General features: G+C 42.5%; 2 protein-coding genes and 1 non-coding gene across 3 annotated transcripts; 2 read left to right on the top strand and 1 right to left on the bottom strand.

The window, feature by feature from the left end:
- The first annotated feature begins 3 nt into the window (after window positions 1-3).
- On the top strand, window positions 4-5,615 carry LOC110488986 (large ribosomal subunit protein eL42). Its single transcript, XM_021561507.3, has 5 exons — window positions 4-700; window positions 1,946-2,051; window positions 2,161-2,228; window positions 4,518-4,640; window positions 5,534-5,615. The coding sequence occupies exons 1-5, from the start codon at window positions 632-634 to the stop codon at window positions 5,552-5,554; spliced, it is 387 nt and encodes a 128-aa protein (XP_021417182.1). The 5' UTR covers window positions 4-631; the 3' UTR covers window positions 5,555-5,615.
- Window positions 4,029-4,165, top strand: LOC118938775 (small nucleolar RNA SNORA9). Its single transcript, XR_005036032.1, has one exon. It is a non-coding gene; the product is annotated as a small nucleolar RNA SNORA9 (small nucleolar RNA).
- A 1,310-nt stretch (window positions 5,616-6,925) lies between the features above and the next one.
- Window positions 6,926-14,328, bottom strand: gla (galactosidase, alpha). The gene is made up of 7 exons (XM_021561506.3): window positions 14,012-14,328; window positions 13,151-13,325; window positions 12,391-12,565; window positions 12,143-12,234; window positions 11,808-11,969; window positions 11,340-11,537; window positions 6,926-7,687 (listed from the first exon to the last, which is right to left on the bottom strand). The coding sequence occupies exons 1-7, from the start codon at window positions 14,188-14,190 to the stop codon at window positions 7,424-7,426; spliced, it is 1,245 nt and encodes a 414-aa protein (XP_021417181.2). The 5' UTR covers window positions 14,191-14,328; the 3' UTR covers window positions 6,926-7,423.
- Window positions 14,329-24,523: the final 10,195 nt, after the last annotated feature.

Raw genomic sequence — 24,523 nt, 5'->3', positions numbered from 1 at the left:
CCTGCTCATTTTTATATTAGCTCTCTGAAGCAGAGTTTGTGTGATGTCGACGAGGGCCAACTAACCATTAACGCGCCAGTATCCGTAAAGTAGGCTAAGGAATTAGTTATTTACAGTAGCATTAGACTGTGTTAAAAGTTGACTGCCTCTGTGAAATGATAACTTCCTTGAGGCCTTTATAGACCAATGATAAGAAGGAAAACAGCTTGAGTGATGAATATGGAATGTATGTGTATACATTATTGTTACCATTTTGTCAGCAAGGACTTTTGCCTGTGTGTCATATAGAGTGGTGCAAAATAGTGTATTTATGGTCATCATCTGCAATTAAATATATGTTTAGCCCTAATTTATCACATCACCTGCATGGAACCTAAAGGAACCTGATTTAAATTATGATTATTAAAGTATAATTTATCGGGTAATAATTTATAATTCAGAAAAATTAGATGACTTCATGGATTCTCGTATGATTAAGCATACACACCAGTAGCCTTGTCATTTGACTAATATATCGATATTTTTAAAGCCTTGTACTGAAGGACGACTACTACTACTGTGGTCAACTTGGTTCTATTCTACACTCAAACACAAGGTGGCAGTGTTCAAAATTAGGACCCATTGGTATCCAATGTTCTTTATGAAAAAGTGCTTCCGGCGTCAACCTTCCTCTTTTCGTCTGGATCGGATTGTCGTCATGGTATGAAACTCAATCACTAATAGACTTTAAAAAACTATCAACTGTAATCTTCAAACTATACATTCACTTGTTACATTTGAAAGTACCCAATGTGTGAATGCAATGGTTAGGGACATGTATATCCCATTATTAATGATTTTATCTGTATATCTCCCCGCAAAAGTTGCCTATATACAAAACTCGAGCGAATGGCTACGGTGATTGTATCGCTAACTACCTAGCTAGTTAACGGCAGTCTCTTATTGAAATTGCCCTTATTACTGTGTTCTTGGCAATATAATGGTGTTAACATTTTATAAATGCATCCCTGCCAAATACCTTTCAAAGTTGTAATCATAGCAAATTATAACATAGCATTATAACTACCAAGTAGTGCTGCCCAATGTTGCGTGCTATCAAGGAGATCCTGTTGTGTAACGATGGAGCTAGCTGCTCACACCAAAGCCTTTCGCAAATGGATTGTTGGTAGAGGTGTTTATACAACTTTTTGAGTCAACAACACTAAACGTATGTACATGTAGTCGTTGGAACAAAAATGCCACATAGGCTAAGAGCCTTTTCACCATCTATCTGAGAAACACTTAGCTACTCAGTTAACTTGTATCAGGGATCATCACCTAAATTCAGCTGCGCGACGAGCGGATGGTCGGAGGGCCAGAACATAATTACTAATAATTTGTCAACTGCAAATTGACCGTAAGAAGCTTAATATAGTAAAACAGAATAATTATAAACCTTGCTTACATTTGTATACAATCACATACTGTATGTCTCTGTTATGTGTGGGAATACTTTGGAACAGATTTCCACAATTAAAATCACTTGGAGTGGATTTTCTGGTGTTGTATATAAAATAATGTAGGAAAAAGCAGCTTGTATTAAAAGCTGTTTTTTTAAATTAAAAGTATGAATTTCAGCACCACGCGGAAAGGCCACAGTTGTATAGTACAAATATAGGTTCTGGTAAGCGTTTTCAGAATTTACATTTTTACAGATATCGACTGCTGGTGACTCAATTTTGTTGAAGGGAAATTGTATGACCAGATATCCAAACTCCACTCTTCCTCGATATGCGAAGGGAGTTGGTGTTCCTCGGCTAGTAGCCCCCTAGGTTGAATGGTAGTGACCTGACCCCCATGCTGCATATTTGCTGTGAAGCCGAGAGACTCAATTTGAATGAAGAGGTACTTGAAATGTACCAGACTGCAGTACTTTGTCAGTATACATTCTAAATCTGTGATTCAGGTGAACGTGCCGAAGACACGCAGGACCTACTGCAAGAAGTGCAAAAGACACCAGCTTCACAAAGTTACCCAGTACAAGAAGGGAAAGGATTCCCTCTACGCACAGGGTGAGTTTCTGTCTCAATATGAGCATTGGCAGATGTGATGAACATATGATGTAGTATGGACTGCTATGTGTTACAAATTTAAATAATTGATGTATGATCTGTGTTTTAGGTAAGAGGAGATATGACAGAAAGCAGTCCGGTTACGGTGGACAGACCAAGCCTATTTTCCGCAAAAAAGTAAGCTTGCAAAGCTTTGTGTGTACTGGATACATTACCAAAAGGTACCTTATATCAGTGGTATACTTCTATCTTTGAGGAACCCAAACAATACAGTTAAGTAGTCCTGGTGGTCTGGGGCATACAGTTGAAGTCAGAAGATTACATACACTTAGCTTGGAGTCATTAAAACTTGTTTTTCAACCACTTCACATTTCTTGTTAACAAACTATAGTTTTGCCAAGTCGGTTAGGACATCTACTTTGTGCATGACACAAGTCATTTTTCCAACAATTGTTTACAGACAGATTATTTCACTGTCTCTCAATTTCAGTGGGTCAGAAGTTTTACATACACTAAGTTGACTATGTCTTTAAACAGCTTGTAAAATTCCAGAAAATGATGTCATGGCTTTAGAAGCTTCTGATAGGCTAATTGACATCATTTGATTCAACTGGAGGTGTACCTGTGGATGTATTTCAAGGCCTACTTTCAAACTCAATGCCTCTTTTCTTTACATCATGGGAAAATCAAAAGAAATCAGCCAAGACCTCAGGATTTTTTATTTTGTAGACCACAAGTTTGGTTCATCATTGGGAGCAATTTCCAAATGCCTGAAGGTACCACGTTCATCTGTACAAACAATAGTTCGCAAGTATAAACACCATGGGACCATGTAGGTGTCATACCACTCAGGATGGAGACGTGTTCTGTCTCCTAGAGATTAACGTACTTTCCTGCAAAAGGTGAAAATCAATCCCAGAACAACAGCAAAGGACCTTGTGAAGATGCTGTAGGAAACAGGTACAAAAATATATATATCCACAGTAAAACGAGTCCTATATCGACATAACCTGAAAGGCCACTCAGCAAGGAAGAAGCCACTGCTCCAAAACTGCCATAAAAAAGCCAGACTACGGTTTGCAACTGCACATGAGGACGAAGACCGTACTTTTTGGAGAAATGTCCTCTGGTCTGATGAAACAAAAATAGAACTGTTTGGCCGTAATGGCCATCGTTATGTTTGGAGGAAAAAGGGGGAGGTTTGCAAGGCCAAGAACACCATCCCAACCATGAAGCGCGGGGGTGGCAGCATCATGTTGTGGGGATGCTTTGTTGCAAGAGGAACTGGTGCACTTCACAAAATAGATGGCATCACGAGCAAGAAAAATACGTGGGTATATTGAGGCAACATCTCAAGACATCAGTCATGAAGTTAAAGCTTGGTGGCAAATGGGTCTTCCAAATGGACAATGACCCCAAGCATACTTCTAAAGTTGTGGCAAAATGGCTTACGGGACAACAAAGTCAAGGTATTGGAGTAGCCATCACAAAGCCCTGACCTCAATCCTATAGAAAATGTGTGGGCAGAACCTGAAAAGGCGTGTGCGAGCAAGGAGGCCTGACCCGACTCGGTTACACCAGCTCTGTCAGGAGGAATGGGCCAAAATTCATCCAACGTATTGTGGGAAGTTTGTGGAAGGCTACCTGAAACGTTTGACCCAAGTTAAATCATTTAAAGGCAATGCTACAAAATACTAATTGAGTGTATGTAAACTTCTGACCCACTGGGAATGTGATGAAAGCTGAAATAAACAGTTCTCTCTACTATTATTCTGACATTTCACATTTAAAAAATAAAGTGGTGACCCTAACTGACCTAAGACAGGGAATTGTTTTTAGGATTAAATGTCAGGAATTGTGAAACTGAGTTTAAATGTATTTGGCTATGGTGTATGTAAACTTCAACTGTACATGTACTGTTGATTACTCAAGGAAAGGAGTTGAACCACTGATATGCCTTACAAATGTGTACTATTTGTGCAGGCCATTGTCAGCGAGGCTTGGCTTGTAGTGGCTTTGTCCTTTCCTAAGGTGTCTGCTAGAGAAAACTGAGATGGTTTGAGGCCCTGCTGTGTCTCTTCCGTGGCAAGGTTATAGGTAAACCTCAGACAACTTGATTAATGAACACCTTTATTTATCCTTTACTTCTGCACCTACATAAAATACAGTATTGACAATCTTTTTACACTCCAGAAAATGAAAAGGTGTTAAGGGGTAGAATTTTGAGCTCTGGAATTGAGAAACACGGGCAACGCTCTGATTGTCCACCCCTTTTCCATATTTTGCCCTCAAGCGCCCCCTCATGGATTTGAAAGGAATGGGTGGAAACTTCCTCTAGCCATTTAATGCATGACGGGGAGTGAATGAGAACACACTTCAAGAGAGGGCTAGATCATCAGAATGCCGCTGCCTTGTGTCATGTGTGCATGGATCCTGGACTGTGGTAACATTGTATTCTCTCCTCAGGCCAAGACCACAAAGAAGATCGTGTTGAGGCTGGAGTGTGTGGAGCCCAACTGCAGGGCAAAGAGAATGGTGCCCATCAAGAGATGCAAGCACTTTGAGCTGGGAGGTGACAAGAAGAGAAAGGTAAGCACAAACTCTACAAAATCAACAGTGCATCACAGATGTTCCTGGCCCGTGTTTATTCTGCATGTGGGATGGGTTGTGTATTTGTTCCACAGCCATGAAAAGCAATGTGTGTATGTACAGTGCATTTGGAAAGTAAGGGTCTGAATACTTATGGTAATGTGATATTTCAGTTTATTTTTAATGTGAGAATTAAATGAGATCATTTTCCAATTTGTCATTATGGTGTATTGTGTGTAGATTGATGAGGGGGGAAACAATTTGAATCAATTTTAGAATAAGAATAAAGTCAATGGGTCTGAATACTTTCTGAATGTACTGTACCAGGGGTGTTCAACTCTTACCCTACAAGGTCCAGGGTCTGCTGTTTTTTTATGCTCTGCCTGATCATTAATTGCACCCACCTGGTGTCTCAGGTCTAAATCTATCCTTGGTTCGAGGGGAACAATGTAAAAATGTAGTGGAACTGGCTTCAAGGTCCAGAGTTGCCTTTGAGGGGTCTATGGTTTCTGGACATCTAAATGACGTTTAGTGTTATCGGTGACATTTGACAATGTTCAACTATCCTTGATACACCTCGGAGCTCTTCCACTTTAAATCGTTGCTCTATAGAACATTTAGTCAATTACAAAAATGCATGCATCCTCTGAACTCAGGGGTTGTTAGACAGCCTGGAGAGGAATTGATAATAGCAGTCTGAAGGCCCTCTCTGGCCAAACGTGTGCAGCTCTTGAATTGTTTGGATTTTAGATATGCCCTAATGAATGTTAACAAGTTGTCGATGTGATTGGATTCAGAAGGGGTGTTTTGTATTTTTCATTGTGGAAAGGTAGTTTCAATGTGCTGGTTGAATATCTGAGCTGTCTTATAACCTTGTTTTTGTCTCCTTTCAGGGCCAGGTCATCCAGTTCTAGGCTGTGGGTCAATCTATTGGATGGACTTATTTTTCCCCCCAATAAATGTATTAAAATGGTACCAGATGTCTCATCTCTCCTTAACTGTACCTTGGTGGTAATTGCAAGAGTGATGGCAATTACAGTTGGTGGATATGAAGATGTAATTGGCCATTCCAGAATTTACAACTTAACCTTTCCAAGAGTGGTTGAAGCACATCAGTATAAACACACTAGCGAATAACCATGCCTGAATCGTATCCTCATGGGCTTAGTACAACAGTCTCACCCCATCAGAACCGAATGATGTATATAAACCCTAGAATGCTGACGCTATGTATTGGCCATATTGGCACTCCCTAGTAGGAGCAGTCCTCCATAGGAATGAATGGACTAATAATGTTAAGGACAATTGCATGTATTTAAGTATATTTGTTGTATGCTTACATTAATATCAAATTATACTTTAGGAATGTTTGTATACATTCTTGTTTAGCTCACATTTAGAAATGTAATAAATGCATTTCTATAACTTCAAATATTTTTACAACGGTGGGGTCCCATATCTAGTGTGTGTACGTATATTGAAGTGATAACCCAAAATAAGGTTAAAGGGGTACGGTGAGATTTTCGGATTAAAGCCCTTGTTCTACTTAACCAGAGTCAGATGAACACACGGATAAACATTTTTCCTGTGTAGTTTGAAGGAAGTTGGCAGTTTCGCCAGCCAATGCTAACTAGGGTAGAGCAAAGAAAGCTTTAAAACAATTTCGATATCAGTCCTTGCCTGTGGAAATTTGTGGACACCCAGCATCATAAGTTTGATACATTGCATTATTTTATGGCTGGTTATGACACCTACCACACAAGGCAAAACATTCCATTACACCATATAGCCTACTTGTCAATAGTATGTTTATAATTTTTAATTAAATTAAAATTGATTAAATTGCAATTGCGCACACATTGTCAGACCTGCACCAACCCCAACACTTGCTGACGACTGGGATGAATGCAGGACAAAGACACCCTCTTGACATAAGGGCATATTATGGTCAGACACTTTCAAAAAGCATTTTTTTAGTCAAAGTGTTTTCTAAAATATGAAGAAAAAAAGTGACTAAAGAATTCCGAAGGACTTCTTGGCAGGGAAAAAACATTTGAGTAAATGTGGGTTTTGACACTTATGCAAGTGTCATAACCAGCCATAAAAATGTCACAACAGGTGTAAATATGGGTCATGACAATGTTATGATCCCGTTATGACATTGACATGGTTATGACCATGTTATAACACTGGTTGTGAAGTGTTACCGTAAATTTAAGTGGTAATGTTTTTCCAGCCCCATCCCGAAGCTTACCAAAAAATTGGCAGGTTGATGATGGCTTTGGTTTTGTTTGAATTCCAGATTGCCACTTTAATTAAATGTGAACATTTCCAAACATTCTCACAAAGTAACAGTTATTTCAAATCAGGAAAAATTGTTACAGTACTACTGATTTTTGATATCTGAACATTCAGGTGTCTGCCATCCAGCAAATCTCTTTGTGACCAGATCAATTAGCATACAAAACATGGACAATTACTAACACATTCCACACTTAAAATAATGAAAAATCTCTAAGAATTCAAGGGAAGCACACCAACTAAATAACATATTCAAAGGTGAGCATATACATGGCTCTTTGGCAAATAAGCACACTATCTAGAATAATCATAATAAGAAACGTAACTTGCTGTGAATTAAAGTGCTCATAAATCCTGTGCATTTCAATCAGTGCTGGGTGAGGGCCAGGGCCCATATGCTTGTCTGCTAGCTACACCATACTAAAGAACTGTTCACAGTGGGCATGTCCTTCCATAATTGCCATTGGGTGTTGAAGTCACACTTAAATGGGGGTGACAGTCAGCAGTGCTGTGCCAGAAGGGTTGACCACCACCACAAGTTTACTGAGGAGGGTCTGGACCCCCAGCTCCTTGTAGCTGGGCAGGACCTGGGTGACATTACACTGGGGGTGGCAGATCTTCCAGCTAGGCAGCGTGGCCAGGGTGAGGGGGAAGCCTCGGGGTCCACCGATCTCCTGCTTGTTCATCACTGCCAGAGCCAACCGGCCACCAGACAGGTGTCTTTCCCACACCTCGAAACTGTCCACCTGTCAATCAACAGTCAGGTTAGTTTCAACAGACTGATTTCAGATTATAAACTGGGTGGTTCGAGCCCTGAATGCTGATTGGCTGAAAGCCGTGGTATATCAGACCGTATACCTTAAGCACGACGCAATGCAGAGTACATTTAAACTCAGTTTTTCACAATTCCTGACATTTAATCCTAGTAAAAATTCCATCTCAAGTCAGTTACGATCACCACTTTATTTTAAGAATGTGAAATGTCAGAATAATAGTATTCTGGATTTATTTCAGCTTTCATCACATTCCCAGTGGGTCAGAAATTTACACACACTCAATTAGTATTTGGTAGCATTACCTTTAAATTGTTTAATGTGGGTCAAACGTTTCAGGTAGCCTTCTACAAGCTTCCCACAATAAGTTGGGTGAATTTTGGCCCATTCCTCCTGACAGAGCTGGGGTAACTAAGTCAGGTTTGTAGGCCTTGCTTGCACATTCTTTTTCAGTTCTGCCCACACATTTGATATAGGATTGAGGTCAGGGCTTTGTGATGGCCACTCCAATACCTTGACTTTGTTGTCCTTAAGCTATTTTGCCACAACTTTGGAACTATGCTTGGGGTCATTGTCCATTTGGAAGACCCATTTGCGACCAAGCTTTAACTTCCTGACTGATGTCTTGAGATGTTGCTTCAATATATCCACATACTTTTCCTCCCTCATGATGCCATCTATTTTGTGAAGTGCACTAGTCCCGCCTACAGCAAAGCACCCCCACAACATAATGCTGCCACCCCTGTACTTCACGGTTGGGATGGTGTTCTTTGGCTTGCAAGCCTCCCCCTTTTACCTCCAAACATAACGATGGTCATTACAGCCAAACAGTTCTATTTTTGTTTCATCAGACCAGAGAACATTTCTCCAAAATGTACAATCTTTGTCCCCATGTGCAGTTGCAAACCATCTCCTGGCTTTTTTATGGCGGTTTTGGAGCAGTGGCTTCTTCCTTGCCGAGTGGCCTTTCAGGTTATGTCGATATAGGACTCGTTTTACTGTGGATATAGATATTTTTGTACCCGTTTCCTCCAGCATCTTCACAAGGTCCTTTGCTGCTCTGGGATTGATTTGCAGTTTTTGCACCAAAGTACGTTCATCTCTAGGAGACAGAACGCGTCTCATTCCTGAGCGGTATGACGGATGCGTGGTCCCATGGTATTTATACTTGCGTACTATTATTTGTACAGATGAATGTGGTACCTTCAGGCATTTGGAAATTGCTTTCAAGGATGAACCAGACTTGTGGAGGTCTACAATTTTTTTCCTGGGGTATTGGCTGATTTCTTTAGATTTTTCCCATGCCGTAAAGCAAAAAGAGGCACTGAGTTTGAAGGTAGGCCTTGAGATACAAGTACACCTCCAATTGACTCAAATGATGGCAATTAGCCTATCAGAAGATTTTCCAAGCTGTTTAAAAGGCACAGCCAACTTAGTGTATGTAAAGAAATTTGTGGAGTGGTTGAAAAACTAGTTTTAGTGACTCCAACCTAGGTGCATGTAAACTTCTGACTTCAACTGTAACTACCACAACATAAGCTACAGATGATGATCAGTAAACAGTCTTGCATATGGCCAGTAGGTGGGGTATATACAAAGAGATCACTCAGAAGGGTCTCAAGCTGGGTTGGTTGGCTGACCGACCATGTAGCGAATCGATGTCATATCTACGCTAATATGGCAAAAACTCGCTAGCTAAACAACTAACGATGTATTTGAGACAAGTGTTAATTGTGCAAATGTATTTATGTTTTCAATGAACACAGGCTAAATATAGTTTATATGTCAACAGTCGAAGCCAACCCCGTCTGTATTGCCCCATAGTTCGCCACGTGACTGTTGTGTTGCTAAACAACCAACCCAGCTATGTGTGTTGCCGGCGTCGGTGGTGTTGATCATTGGGGGAAAGTAAATATTTTATGCGGCTACAGATGAATGCCATATGGTTTCAGAGTTGGCAATTTATAGTGAATGCATGATGTTAGATGTTATTTCTTTGGAGTTTCAGGCTTTTTGAGTTTGATTAGGCTCTGTGATAGTGTAGCTGCATAAGGGTATTTGACCATTATTACACTGAACAAAAATATAAAACACAACATGCAACAAAGATTTTACTGTGTTACAGTTCATTTAAGGAAATCAGTCAGTTGAAATCAAATTTAAAAAAATGGGCCATAATCTATGGATTTCACATGACTGGGAATAGAAATACGCATCGGTTGGTCACATTTACCCTTAAAAGTCAGTATCTGGTGTGACCACCATTTGCCTCATGCAGCGCAACACATCTCCTTCACATAGAGTTGATCAGGCTGTTGATTGTGGCCTGTGGAATGTTGTCCTACTGCTCTTCATTGGCTGTGCGAAGTTGCTGGATAATGGTGGAAACTGAAACACGCTGTCGTACACATCAAACCAGAGCATCCCAAAGATGCTCAATTGGTGACATGTCCGGTGAGTATGCAGGCCATTTTCAGCTTATAGGAAATGTGTACAAAGCTTTGCAACATTATGCTGAAACATGGTGATGGCAGCGGATGAATGACACGACAAGGGTTCTCAGGATCTCGTCATGGCGTCTCTATGCATTCAAATTGCCATCGATAATTGTCGGTAGCTTATGCCTGCTCATACTATAACCCCACTGTCACCATGGGGCACTCTGTTCACAACGTTGACATCAGCAAACTGCTCTCCCACACGACACCATACACGCTGTCTGCCATATGCTCAGTACAGTTGAAACAGAGATGAATCCGTGAAGAGAACACTACTCCAGCGTGCCAGTGGCCATCGAAGGTGAGCATTTCTTCACATAGTCGCTTACGATGCCAAACTGCATTCAGGTGGTCAAGACCTTGGTGAGGACAACAAGCATGCAGATGAGCTACCCTGAGACTGTTTCTGACAGTTTGTGCATAAATTATTTGTTTGTGAAAACAGTTTCATCAGCTGTCTCAGACAATCTCCCAGGTGAAGAAGCCAGATGTGGAGGTCCTGGGCTGGTGTGGTTACACATGGTATGCGGTTGTGAGGCCGGTTGGATGTACTGCCAAATTCTCTAAAACGATGTTGGAGGAGGCTTATGGTAGGGAAATGAACACGCAATTCTCTGGCAACAGCTCTGGTGGAAATTCCTGTAGTCAGCCAAATGCAGCCTCCCTCAAAACGTTAGATATCTGTGGCATTGTGTTGTGTGACAAAACAGCACATTTTAGAGTGGCTTTTTATTGTCCCCTGCACAAGGTGCACCTGTGTACTGAAATGCCACACCTGTCAGGAGGATGGATCTTGGCAAAGGAGAAATGCTCATTAACAGGGATGTAAACATATTTGGGCACAAAATTTTAGACAAATAAGCTTTTTGTGCTTATGGACAATTTCTGGGATCTTTTATTTCAGCTCATGAAACATGGAACCAACACTTTAAATGTTGCATTTAGATTTTGGTTCAGTGTTCTATTGAACTGTATTAGCACCGAGTTGTCACATTTAAAGTAGGATTTGGTACTGCACAACAGAAGTTGCATATGTCCTGTTTGTTTTATGTGTGGCGGTAATACTATTCTCCATTGTGCATTACCATGAAATATCCCCAGTGAGTGACAAAGTAGAGGTGTACTACCTTGGCGGTGCGATAGCCCTGCCTGCCCAGTGGGTCCTGACTGATGGCGATGATCCTTGTGTTCTGCAGCAGCTGCTTGGACCGGGGGCAGATGTCTCTCAGGTCATTGGACATCAGCAGAGGGGAGGCCATGATGGCCCACAATGCCATCTGAGACTCCTGTTGGGCGTGACTCAGGCCAAAGTTTCCAATCACCAGCTGAGGAAGGAACACCGTCAATGTCAATCAGACATACTATTCAGACAAAGTACATGGGTTATGGCAGGAACAGCTGGTGTGAGTAAGGTGAGGAGTTGATGATTAATCATTACTCAGACTAGTTTTACTGTTTCACTGAACGCCATCAACTGAGTAGCAGGATTGGATTGGTCAATTGAGGAAGTTCACTTAAACATTCCCCATAGAAAACAATGGGATGAATTGGCCCCAACCCCTTATCCATAGCGAAAAGTGGAACCGCCACAGTACCATGTCAGGGTCATTCCAGCCCCCAGGCCCAGCCGCTGGGACAATGACATCCTGATGGTCTGCAGTCCAGTCCAAGATGGTCTTCACACTGTCCCAGGAGTCATATACATCCGCAAAGTTGCGCCAGTGGTTACAGGCCTTCCGTATGGCAGCATAGTCTGGCTGTGAGTACATCATTGACATGGTGGGACACAATCAATGCAAAATGAATCATGAATGAATCCTCCTGACTAAGATGAAATTAATTCAGTTTCAGGTATATTTAGCATTTTCATTAGCCAACGAACTGAAGGAATGCTAGGAATAAAGGCATTTACCACCTCACTCTTTCTTACCTGATGGTGTGGCCACTCATACAGTGGCCACTCACAGGAGTACAGGATACTTCTCCCAGTTTGGTTTAGTGCTATTGACATGTTTGTGTAACCTGGGGGGAAAAAAGGTCACACAGCAGTAATTATAGGGTTTCGGGTGTTACCAATCAATCATTCTCTATTCAATTCATCAAACGTAATTTAATCTGAAAGGCTTTTGAGCTGTTGAATTAGTAGTTTTGTAGCATGACATTTAATATATACATCACCTTCTCCCAGTAAAGTCCACTTCATGTAGCACCCATCAAATTTGAGCAGGTCCACACCCCAATCAGCAAAGGTCTGAGCGTCAATGTCGTAGTATCCCATGCTCCCTGGAAAGCCTCCACATGTAAAGGTTCCCAAATCAGCATAGATCCCCAACTTGAGACCCTTGGAATGAACCTGTATAACCAATCACAAATAACAATCTTACAATAAGGCTTTTAGAAAAGGTTTGTCCTGTAGGCCAAAATCCATGAACAAAGTGGACCCTTACAGTTGAAACCAGTAGATGGCGATGTTGTATTACCAAACCACATTTTCATGGCACTTCAGAGGGTTTTGAAACCTTTGGTAGTTTAGCACCATGTTAATAGCAATATTCCATTCTGTTTGCTCATAGTTATGTGTCACTCTTAGCAAGGTGGATGAGCTAATTAGTAAACCACATAACCTTACAGTCCCATTGGGTAGGTTATCACTCGAGGAAGGACATGTTTCTGTTTGTTGTGTTAAAGTGACAGTGTGTGATAGAAAAGCACTGGGAACTAGAAAACATTGGAGTTAGAGCTGACATAAGCAGTGCATCACCAACTGCATGTGGATAATATAAGTTGTCCCTCAACAACTGGTTCATGTTCAGTAGACATGAAACCAAATAAAATGGCCCAAAAATAATTGTTCTAATTTTCCATTGCAAAATTATTTGTATTTTTTTGTACATGTGTGCCCTAATGAGCACGACCTCTCTGTAGCCTATACACTCACATAGTCGGCCAGTTTCTTGATGCCTCTGGGGAACCGCTTCGGGTCTGCCTGAAGGCGTCCCTTGGCGTCACGTTGGTGGCTGGGCCAACAGTCATCGATGCAGACATACTCGTAGCCAGCCTCCTTCCAGCCTTCCGTTACCATCACATCTGCCATCTGCATGTAGAGATTCTCACTAGCAGCACAGAGATCAGGGACAGACAGAGGAAACTATTAGCCAGTTCATATTGTGATATTAACTATTCTTCAATGTGTCAATGAAGTAACAGTGAACGTGTGAGGCCATTTATACCTGAGGAATGTACAACCATCCCACTCACCGCCTACTGTTACTCTACTTCCTGTTAGGAGTTTGAATTGAGCGGTCATCAAAATGGTCTAAGCTAGTTTAGTGGTGTCAATTAGGGTGGTTATACTTTGTGGAACGTTCCAACAGGAATCTGTTGCAAAAACGTCGTAAATAACAAGGCTGCCAACAAACAACGCATTCATAGTTGTATAGCGGTAGAATAAGATAGCCCACGCCCTACCCGCTATTTCATTAAGTTTTTCACTACCAACGTTTATTTCGAAAAATGTCTGTCCTCACTCTGGTAGCCTATGGACAAACATTAAGAATAAGCTACGTGGTGAGTTGATGCCTATTCGGCAGCTAGTTAGCTAGGTGAATTGATCATGCTACTTTGTATGCGTTGTTTGTTGGCATTCTACTTTACGAAGTTTTTGGAACAGATTCCCGTTGGAACGTGCCACAAAATTATACCCATCCTGTTAATTGTGTTTCCCTTGCCTTCTATGTTTGATTGAGTCTGAAACATTTAAATGTACGTGTAGAGTTGAGGGTGAAGCCAGATGTCATACCTGATGCAATTATTGGGGTCCGTGTCACAGTCGACATTGCACATGAATCTCTCCCAATGCAGCCAACCCATTGTAGGCTTGAGCGCGAGACCATTGTCCAGAGATTTAACTGGACTGATAAAAACACCGATTGTAAATAGCACCAGAACTACAGCACCCATTTTAGTTACTGGTTTCATTTGACTAACGAATAATCTTCATTAACAATGTGTGAATTGAAAACACGTCTATTTCCTGATAGTGACACAAACTGGGTCTGCCTTACCGGAAGATTGACTGCAACATGGACCAGTAATATCATGATGCGCTGGAAACTAGCCAATCACGTTGCACCAGTGTCTGGATATAAACAAGGAAGCGCACCTGTGTCAAGTGTTTGCTTGATGACATGGATTGTAAATTCAACATTTTTGCCTGTAACTTCTTGTGATGTGCACCTGGCCATAACTTCATAATCTTTTTTTGCTAGGTTTGAAAAATAATGGGCTACAGGTCTGGCTGTAGCTTTTTTTGGGCCCTATGCGGGCAAGACATTTTAGTGACACCCCTCTTGATGGCAAAGAGAAAAATACACTTCACATGTACATTTTAGTCATTTTAGCAGAAGCTCTTATGCAGAGCGACTTACAGTTAGTGCATTCATCTTAAATAGCTAGGTGAAACAACCCCACAACACAGTTATAGTGAGTACAGTTTTCCTCAATGTAGCTCTCAGCAAAGTCAGAGCTAGTAAGGGGGAACAAAGTCAAGTGAGAGTGTTAGTTCACGAAAGGCATATACTGTATACAGTACATTGAACAGTGTTAGTTCAATATTTATTTATTTAATTATTGAGGAGCTGCTGTGGGAATATTTAACATACTCTTTGAAGAGGTAGGGTTTCAGAAGATAGGCCTGGACTCTACTGTCCTAGCTTCAGGGGGAAGCTGGTTCTATCATTGGGGTACCAGGACAGAGAAGAGCTTGGACTGGGCTGAGCGGGAGCTGCCCTCCTGTAGTGGTGGGAGGGCCAAGAGAACAGAGGTTAATTTTCCTGCAATTAATTTCCTACAACTCTACACATTTTCCATGGGGTGAGGAGAAAATGTTGCAGTTTTATAACACATTTCATGCAATTCTACTTATTTTGCCCAGGTGTGGAGTTAATTGTTTTTCAGTTTTAAAGCTTCCTGCATTTCTACACATGCCTGGTAGTTTTTCTGCCATGATAATTACACGTTTAGATAGCTGGCTAGACTAATTTACCAATCTGAAAATTGTTAGTGTAACGGATGTGAAACGGCTAGCTTAGTTAGCAGTGTGCGCTAAATAGCGTTTCAATCAGTGACGTCACTTGCTCTGAGACCTTGAAGTAGTTGTTCCCCCTGCTCTGCAAGGGCCGCGGCTTTTGTGGAGCGATGGGTAACGATGCTTCGTAGGTGTCAGTTGTTGATGTGTGCAGAAGGTCCCTGGTTCGCGCCCGGGCATGGGCGAGGGGACGGTTTAAATTTATACTGTTACATTAGCTGACATGGCTAATTGAGTGACTGACATAAAAATACAAAAATACTTGATGCACAACCAAAATGTTCAACTTCCACCTTGTGTATTCTATTATGCTAACTGTCAAGTCAGTTGAGACCCCGACTGAGTCACCCCCCCCCCCCCCCCCCCCCAAAAAAAAGGAGACTTGGGGCCCGAAGTTACCACTTATGTCACTTACACCTGGAGCCGGTGTTGTGCCGAAAATCTCCTCCTGCCAACATTCGTGGCAAGAAAATGGCCTTGCCGAACCCCTCCCCCCTTCTAATTTCCTTAATTTTGTCACTAGAGTCAAATACTTTCTGTGGCACACATTAGAGTCAAATACTTTCTATAGAACAAACTTCACATCAGGATAGGCAACCGAAATTAATAATTAATGTATGTGTGTTATAATAAACATAGAGGAGGGAGTCAAATGTAGGCAAGCAATAAACATTTCAGAACAACTAAGAAATGGGAGAGATGACACATTTTGGCAAAGAGATTTATTTATAGACTAATACACTTGAAACAAATAGCCAAACCGAAAACTGCAGACAAAAATGCTCTCTGCTACTAAGATCAGTGAAATGTAGGCTAAACTGACAACGGAGTGAAGAGCAGAAATCTCAACTAGCAAGCAAGTTGCAGCAATGAATAACGCGAATTGGGGGGAGAATTCTGGCAGGGGGGACATTTTCTGCACAATACTGGCCCTGGTGGTCTTGTTCGACATTGCATGCAATTGCTGACTGGCTGAGCTACAAAGAACCTTGCATCATGAATAACTACTCATTATTATTTGTAGATCAGTCAGTCAATTTACCCATGATGCATTATGGTTTTAATATTCTCGAACACAGTCAATGTTTTACCTACCTCAAGCGCATTTTAACAAGATTATACATGTTCACACACCGTTGGCAGCGTTAGAGAAGCAGCCAGTCAATGACTTGACTATTCAGCAGCATTGAAATCAACAGAAAAAGAAAGTGTATCAGGTATGAAATAGGTGTCAAAAATTGTTATTTGACCTGTGTGTCAAGGCTCTCCAAATCTGATATGGAGGCTATCCCTGTGTTGGCCTAATTGAGATCCACATAAAATATTATCACAACCATATGCACAGAAACATGCACCAATTAAACATCTTACTATAATTTGTTTGACCAGGCCAAGGCCTATCCAATGATCAGAATGTTGCCACACCGAAAATACAACTTCTTGACTGGTGAACACCTGGCCCTTGATCATGACTCTCAGTTCCATTACATTACATATAAGAGTCATTGGACGAAGGGATCCTCTGTATGGTGGAGTTTTGGTAAGAGCTCCGACGCTCGGTCTAAACATTAACACGCGTCTCTTGCTGTACGGTTTTGGAAGCATATCTTTTATATCATCAAAAAATATTTTTTTTCCAAAAACAAAAGGTTAAATTGATACACGTTTATAGGTTTAGGGTTCCCACATATTTCCATGTTACAGCGCTTGTTTACGGAAAACAGACAGAAGACAGTGTGGACTACCTGTGCTAATTAGCTATCTGCATCTTCGAACACCTGTGTCTAAATGGAAAACGGATGCCACAAACGTGTTGTCACTGAAAAATACTGTCGGCTGCAACTGTGTTAACACCGGTTAAAACAGTCTACAGTAAGTGTGTATTTTGCATTTGTGAATTTATTTTTATGTGGTATGAACTTAAGTTTCTAGAACCGTACTGCAATTGAGAATCAATCCACGTTTAGATGGAGAATTTGACTGTTCTGGCTTCCAGACTCAATTTGCCTTTAAACAGAACATTTAAGGTCCTTGGACTATGACTGACTTTAGGTTCCTTTAGTCCATTATTGGGCTAATGAACACCAAGCCTACATTGTAAACAAGCAAGGTGGAATTATTGAGATGGCAAACCCCAGACTATCATAATAATCCCTGTCGCTGTGCTGTCATGGGTCTAGAAAGCGAGCATCATAAAATGAACACAAAACCTGACCTTTGTGCAAATGTCAAGGGTGTGTATTTCAGCCCTGAACATCATCAGAGGCCTTACCAAGAGGGACAGGCCTGATACAAAGAATTTGTCACTCACTGTATTTCATATCAGAGAGCCTGGGCAAAGAAGTGGAGGCTATAAATGACTTGTCCCACCTGAGCGATTGACCATCGACTTACTTGGTTACAAACCTACTTGGTTTCCTCACTATAAAAAGGATCTCGCTCCCAGCCACAGCAGTGATAGATTCTTACATTTTTCTCAAACTGAACTCGCGGTCATGTGTTTCCAGGCGATGTGTTCCCACTCTTCAATTGTCCAGCGTTGGTGATCGGGTGGCCCACTAGAGTTGCTGCTTCTTGTTTTTAGCTGATAAGAGGGGAACCCGATGTGGTCGTCTGCTGTAATATCCCATCCGTAACAAGGATCGACGAGTTGTGCGTTGCACACCACTGTTGTACTGCGCCGTTATTTGTCTGTTTGTGGCCTGCCTGTTAGCTTGCACGATTCTTGCCGTTCTCCTTCGACCTCTCTGATCAACAAGCTATTTTAGCCCGCAGGACTGCCGCTGACTGGTTGTTTTTTTGTTTGTCTAACCATTCTCTGTAAACCCTAGACACAGATGTACATGAAAAGCCCAGGAGGGCAGCTGTTTCTGAGATACTGGATGCAGAGAGCCTGGCACCGATGATCAATACATGCTTAAAGTCGCTTAGGTCACTCGTTTTGCCTATTCTAATGTCCAATCAAACAGTAACTTTATATAAAAATGGCTCTCTGTAGGAGCTATCCATTTTTGTGAACAGCCTGGTGTACCTAATAAACTGTCCAGTGAGTGTATTCTGCCCACCTCATAAGCTCCCTGCCCCCAAGACTAAACATACTTTTGTATGTGCGGTGTATGTGGACACCCCTTCAAGTTAGTGGATTTTGCTATTTTATCCACAAATGTTGCTGACAGGTGTATAAAATCGAGCACTCAGCATGCAATCTACATAGACAAACATTGGCAGTAGAATGGCCTTACTGAGGCCTCCCGGGTGCAGCGCCAGCTGTGCCATCAGAGTCCCTGGGTTCGCGCCCAGGCTCTGTCGTAACCGGCCGCGACCGGGAGGTCTGTGGGGCGACGCACAATTGGCCTAGCGTCGTCCGGGTTAGGGAGGGATTGGTCGGTAGGGATCTCCTTGTCTCATCGCGCACCAGCGACTCCTGTGGCGGGCTGGGCGCAGTGCGCGCTAGCCAAGGTTGCCAGGTGCACTGTGTAGCCTCCGACACATTGGTGCGGCTGGCTTCCGGGTTGGATGTGCGCTGTGTTAAGAAGCAGTACGGCTGGTTGGGTTGTGTATCGGAGGACGCATGACATTCAGCCTTCGTCTCTCCCGAGCCCGTACGGGAGTCGTAGCAATGAGACAAGATAGTAGCTACTACAACAATTGGATACCACGAAATTGGGGAGAAAAAGGGGTAAAATAAAAAATAATTAAAAAAGAATGGCCTTACTGAAGAGTTCAGTGACTTTCAACGTGGCACCGTCATAGGATACCACCTTTCCAACAAGTCAGTTCTTCACATTTCACAAAAATTGTCTGTCCTCATTTGCTAAAACTTCCAAATTGCTTCTGGTAGCAACGTCTTGCCAAGAACTGTTTGTCGGGAGCTTAATGAAATGGGTTTCCATGGCCGAGCAGCCACACACAAGGCAAAGATCATCACGCGCAAGCCAAGCGTCGGCTGGAGTCGTGTAAAGCTCACCGCCATTGGACTCTGGAGCAGTGGAAACGCGTTCTCTGGAGTGATGAATCATGCTTCACCATCTGACAGTTTGACGGACAAATCTGGGTTTGGCAGATGCCAGGAGAATACTACCTGGTTCAATGCATAGTGCAAACTGTAAAGTTTGGTGGAGGAGGAATAATGGTCTGGGGCTGTTTTTCATGGTTCGGGCTAGGCTGCTTAATTCCAGTGAAGGGAAATATTAACGCTAAAGCATACAATGACATTTTAGATGATTCTGTGCTTCCAAGTTTGTGGCTATAGTTTGGGGAAGGCCTTTTCCTGTTTTAGAATGACAATTCCCCCATGCACAAAGCAAGGTCCATACAGAAATGGTTTATTGAGATTGGTGTGGAAGAACTCGACTGGCCTGCACAGAGCCCTGACCTCAACCTCACCTAACACCTTTGGGTTGAATTGGAATGCAGACTGCGAGCCAGGCCTAATCCCCCAACATCAGTGCCCGACCTCACTAATGCTCTTATGGTTGAATGGAAGCAAGTCCCCACAGCAATGTTCCAACATCTGGTGGAAAGCCTTCCCAGAAGAGTGGAGGCTGTTATAGCAGCAAATAGAGACTAACTCCATATTAATGGCAGTGATTTTGAAGTAAGATGTTTGACAAGCAGGTGTCCAAATACTTTTGGTAATTTAGTGTATATCAATGACCTATCAACCTTTCACCTCATGAGTATGGCAAATGTAGTCAGATTGCATCTTTATAAGCACTTTAAGAGCTTCAGTGTGTCAATTTAGTTAATGTTTTAAAAAGTGTAGTATACCATTCACCCCTTTCACATATAAACTCAACTCAACCCTTTTTCAGGACCCTGTCTTTCAAAAATAATTCATAAAAATCCAAATAACTTCACAGATCTTCATTGTGAAGGGTTTAAACACTGTTTCCCATGCTTGTTCAATGAACTGTAAACAATTAATGAACATGCACCTGTGGAACGGTCGTTAAGACACCAACAGCTTACAGACGGTAGGCAATTAAGGTCACAGTTATGAAAACTAAGGACACTAAAGAGGCCTTTCTACTGACTCTGAAAAACACTAAAAAAGATGCCCAGGGTCCCTGCTCATCTGCAGAAACGTGCCTTAGGCATGCTGACTGCAGATGTGGCCAGGGCAATAAATGGCAATGTCCGTACTGTGAGACGCCTAAGACAGCGCTACAGGGAGACGGGACAGACAGCTGATCGCCCTCGCAGTGGCAGACCATGTGTAACAACACCTGCACAGGATCGGTACATCCAAACATCACACCTGCGGGACAGGTACAGGATGGCAACAACAACTGCCAGATTTACACCAGGAACGCACAATCCCTCCATCAGTGCTCTGACTGTCTGCAATAGGCTGAGATAGGCTGGACTGAGGGCTTGTAGGCCTGTTGTAAGGCATGTCCTCACCAGACATCACCGGCAACAACGTCACCTATGGGCACAAACCTACTGTTGCTGGACCAGACAGGACTGGCAAAAAGTGCTCTTCACTGACGACTCACGGTTTTGTCTCACCAGGGGTGATGGTCGGATTTGCGTTTTTCATCGAAGGAATGAGCGTGACACCGAGGCCTGAACTCTGGAGTGGGATAAATTTGGAGGTGGAGGGTCCGTCATAGTCTGGGGCTGTGTGTCACAGCATCATCGGACTGAGCTTGTTGTCATTGCCGGCAATATCAACGCTGTGCGTTACAGGGAAGACATCCTCCTCCCTCATGTGTTACCCACAATGCCACCACCCATAATGCTCATTCTGTGCGTGATTTCCGGAATGTCAGTGTTCTGCCATGGCCAGCGAAGAGCCCGGATCTCAATCCCATTGAGCACGTCTGGGACCTGTTGGATCGGCGGGTGAGGGCTAGAGCCATTCCCCCCAGAAATGTCTGTGAACTTGGTGGTAGTGTGGGGTAACATCTCACTGGAAAATCTGGTGCAGTCCATGAGGAGGAGATGCAGCTGGTGGCCACACCAGATACTGACTGTTACTTCTGATTTTGACCCCTCCTTTGTTCAGGGACACATTATTCAATTTCTGTTAGTCACATGTCTGTTGAACTTGTTCAGTTTATGTCTCAGTTGTTGAATCTTATGTTCATACATATATTTACACATTAAGTTTGCTGAAAATAAACGCAGTTGACAGTGAGTGGATGTTTCTTTTTTTGCTGAGTTTATCTGTATATTGGTAAACAGCCACCAAAATACTTGAAACTATTTCTTCACTATTATTTACTTGTACATTTCCGGAGAGAACAGATTATCAGTCCCACTTGATGGGACACTTTCTAGGGCCAGACACTCTGGTCCTTGCACACACACACACACATTGGCATTTCAATAGTCCTACTACTGAAAGCTCTGTTGAAACATCTATTTGCAAAACTTAAGCCCAAGCCCAGATAGTGAATCAAGCAGTGGGGAGAGGGATACCGTGAAACGTATGCACCTAATTATAATTTTACATTGGTCGCTGTTATGAAAATGGTTTTCAATAATGGCTTCCTCGTGATTACAATCAAAAATATTATTAATAATGCTACTATACCTCATTGATGACTTACAAGGCCTTGGTGAAGGGCCTTTCAGTATATTAGAAAAATAAAAATCAATTTTAATAGTGTAATCGATACATGATTCAGCTCGTAGTCCTTTAAAGAGTCTGAGAGTACACAAAGCCTAACCTTCGCTCTGACTATGATTACTGTTCGCAGCATTGTACTGCATGCAAGGTTGCCATGACTAATCTCAACTTTGAGGAGCCTTGATGGATCTCATGCCCCCTGTAATAATTAGATAGACCTGCATATTATTGCTTTTTTTGCTGGAGTAGGAGCTGGTAAACGAAAAGCCACAGCAAAATGCCAAGCAAAGAGTAGCGGCAGTATGTTTCCCACAGAAACAGGCTGCAGGCAGGCTGGTGGAGAGAGCAGCTCAAGGATCTTCGCAGACAGTCTTCCTGTTGTTTGTCTGAGTGCATTTTTTCTCTCCAGCACAGTCACAAATCATCTGTCTGTCTGTGTAGGACTTGACTAGACAAGTAGATTCATGGGTGCCGGTAACACTGGATTTTATAGTCCTAGACCTAGGCTATTTCAGGGAGGTGGTATTTTTTACCTGGTGTGACACAGAGGACATTCACTTCAAATAATTCAACACGATTAGCAACTACCTGATACCAATTTATACTGTGTGGTGCTTGTTTTAGTGTTTCTCAAATGAAACAAAATGAATTACTTGGCAGTAAATATAAAATTTTATCAGATTATACCTTTGTAAAAAAACAGGTAAATCAGTGGTACACACAAAATACATAAACTGTCCTTCACTAAAGTTAGCATATTTTGTATTCTTTTCACAGATAAAATAATGTGAAAGGGAACAAAAAAAAGTTGATTTGCTCCAGGAGGCTTTGATGAGTCTTTGATGGGTCCTCTGTGTCATCCAGCTACTGCCATGCTACTTTACTCCACTGGTCCTTCACGCTGAGTAAGCTGCATCAGCAGTACCTTTGTGCTCACTGATGAGGTAAATAATATCCTCAGGTGATTTTTGATTAGAGAATTATTGTTGTGTTGCCTGACAGAGAGGAGACGGCAGTCACACTGTATAATGCTCTGCCTCTCTATCACCGTACCTTGCCATATGGCACAAAGTAAGAGATTTTTACTAGGATAAAATGCCTTTTTTTTTACGGTTCATAGCACATGTTGCGTGAGAGAGTACAGAAATGACCTTATCATTCTGAGATAAAAACAGTGGTGGCCCCCAAAGGCTGGATGAGACATTAAGCCTAGTTTACACACCGAGCTCCAAGGCACTTGAAACTCCCGAGGAAAAACCGAAGCTTTAGGTTTCCTGATTTGTATAAGAATCATAAAGGAAAGTCATTTTACTGGCTCTGTGTTGCCAGGTTTGTTCCAACGATACAGTATTGGATTTGATTTAGGATTTTGTATACCACATTTGTTTGTGGTTTAAAATAAGTCAAATCAAATGTATTTATATAGCCCTTTGTACATCAGCTGATATCTCAAAGTGCTGTACAGAAACCCAGCCTAAAACCCCAAACAGCAAGCAATGCAGGTGTAGAAGCACGGTGGCTAGGAAAAACTCCCTAGAAAGGCCAAAACCCAGGAAGAAACCTAGAGAGTAACCAGGCTATGAGGGGTGGCCAGTCCTCTACTGGCTGTGCCGGGTGGAGATTATAACAGAAGATGGCCAAGATGTTCAAATGTTCATAAATGACCAGCATGGTCAAATAATAATAATCACAGTAGTTGTCGAGGGTGCAGCAAGTCAGCACCTCAGGAGTAAATGTCAGTTGGATTTTCATAGCCGATCATTAAGAGTATCTCTACCATTCCTGCTGTCTCTAGAGAGTTGAAAACAGCAGGTCTGGGACAGGTAGCACATCCGGTGAACAGGTCAGGATTCCATAGCCGCAGGCGGAACAGTTGAAACTGGAGCAGCAGCACGGCCAGGTGGACTGGGGACAGCAAGGAGTCATCATGCCAGGTAGTCCTGAGGCATGGTCCTAGGGCTCAGGTCCTCCGAGAGAGAGAATTAGAGAGAGCTTACTTAAATTCACACAGGACACCGGATAAGACAGGAGAAGTACTCCAGATATAACAAACTGACCCTAGTCCCCCGACACATAAACTACTGCAGCATAAATACTGGAGGCTGAGACAGGAGGGGTCAGGAGACACTGTGGCTCCATCCGATGATACCCCCAGACAGGGCCAAACAGGAAGGATATAACCCCACCCACTTTGCCAAAGCACAGCCCCCACACCACTAGAGGGAGTATAGCCCACAAAAAAGAGAAAGAGAGTATAGCCCACAAAGATCTCCGCCAGACAGGAAGCTCACGTCAGTGACTCAACCCACTCAAGTGACGCATCCCTCCTAGGGATGGCATGGAAGAGCACCAGCAAGCCAGTGACTCAGCCCCTGTAATAGGGTTAGAGGCAGAGAATCCCAGTGGAAAGAGGGGAACCGGCCAGGCAGAGACAGCAAGGGCGATTCGTTGCTCCAGAGCTTTTCCGTTCACCTTCACACTCCTGGGCCAGACTATACTCAATCATATGACCCACTGAAGAGATGAGTCTTCAGTAAAGACTTAAAGGTTGAGACTGAGTCTGCGTCTCTCACATGGGTAGGCAGACCATTCCATAAAAATGGAGCTCTATAGGAGAAAGCCCTGCCTCCAGCTGTTTGCTTTGA

The sequence above is a fragment of the Oncorhynchus mykiss genome, chromosome 14 (assembly GCF_057628025.1).
Source record: "Oncorhynchus mykiss isolate SJ-2025 chromosome 14, ASM5762802v1, whole genome shotgun sequence".
NCBI classification, from domain to species: Eukaryota; Metazoa; Chordata; class Actinopteri; order Salmoniformes; family Salmonidae; genus Oncorhynchus; species Oncorhynchus mykiss.
The sequence above is the reverse complement of the archived record's forward strand: the minus strand, read 5'-3'. Positions and strand labels throughout refer to the sequence as shown.

What these genes read in the sequence shown, in the direction of transcription:
- LOC110488986 (XM_021561507.3), top strand. Translation starts at nt 632, where the DNA reads ATGTTCTTTATGAAAAAGTGCTTCCGGCGTCAACCTTCCTCTTTTCGT. An exon ending in TGGATCGGATTGTCGTCATG is followed by an intron (nt 701 to 1,945) that starts GTATGAAACTCA and finishes TCTGTGATTCAG; the next exon opens with GTGAACGTGCCGAAGACACG. An exon ending in AGCCTATTTTCCGCAAAAAA is followed by an intron (nt 2,229 to 4,517) that starts GTAAGCTTGCAA and finishes TTCTCTCCTCAG; the next exon opens with GCCAAGACCACAAAGAAGAT.
- gla (XM_021561506.3), bottom strand. Translation starts at nt 14,190, where the DNA reads ATGAAACCAGTAACTAAAATGGGTGCTGTAGTTCTGGTGCTATTTACA. An exon ending in TCAAGAAACTGGCCGACTAT is followed by an intron (nt 12,566 to 13,150) that starts GTGAGTGTATAG and finishes TTGGTTATACAG; the next exon opens with GTTCATTCCAAGGGTCTCAA. An exon ending in AGGGCTATCGCACCGCCAAG is followed by an intron (nt 7,688 to 11,339) that starts GTAGTACACCTC and finishes GTTGATTGACAG; the next exon opens with GTGGACAGTTTCGAGGTGTG.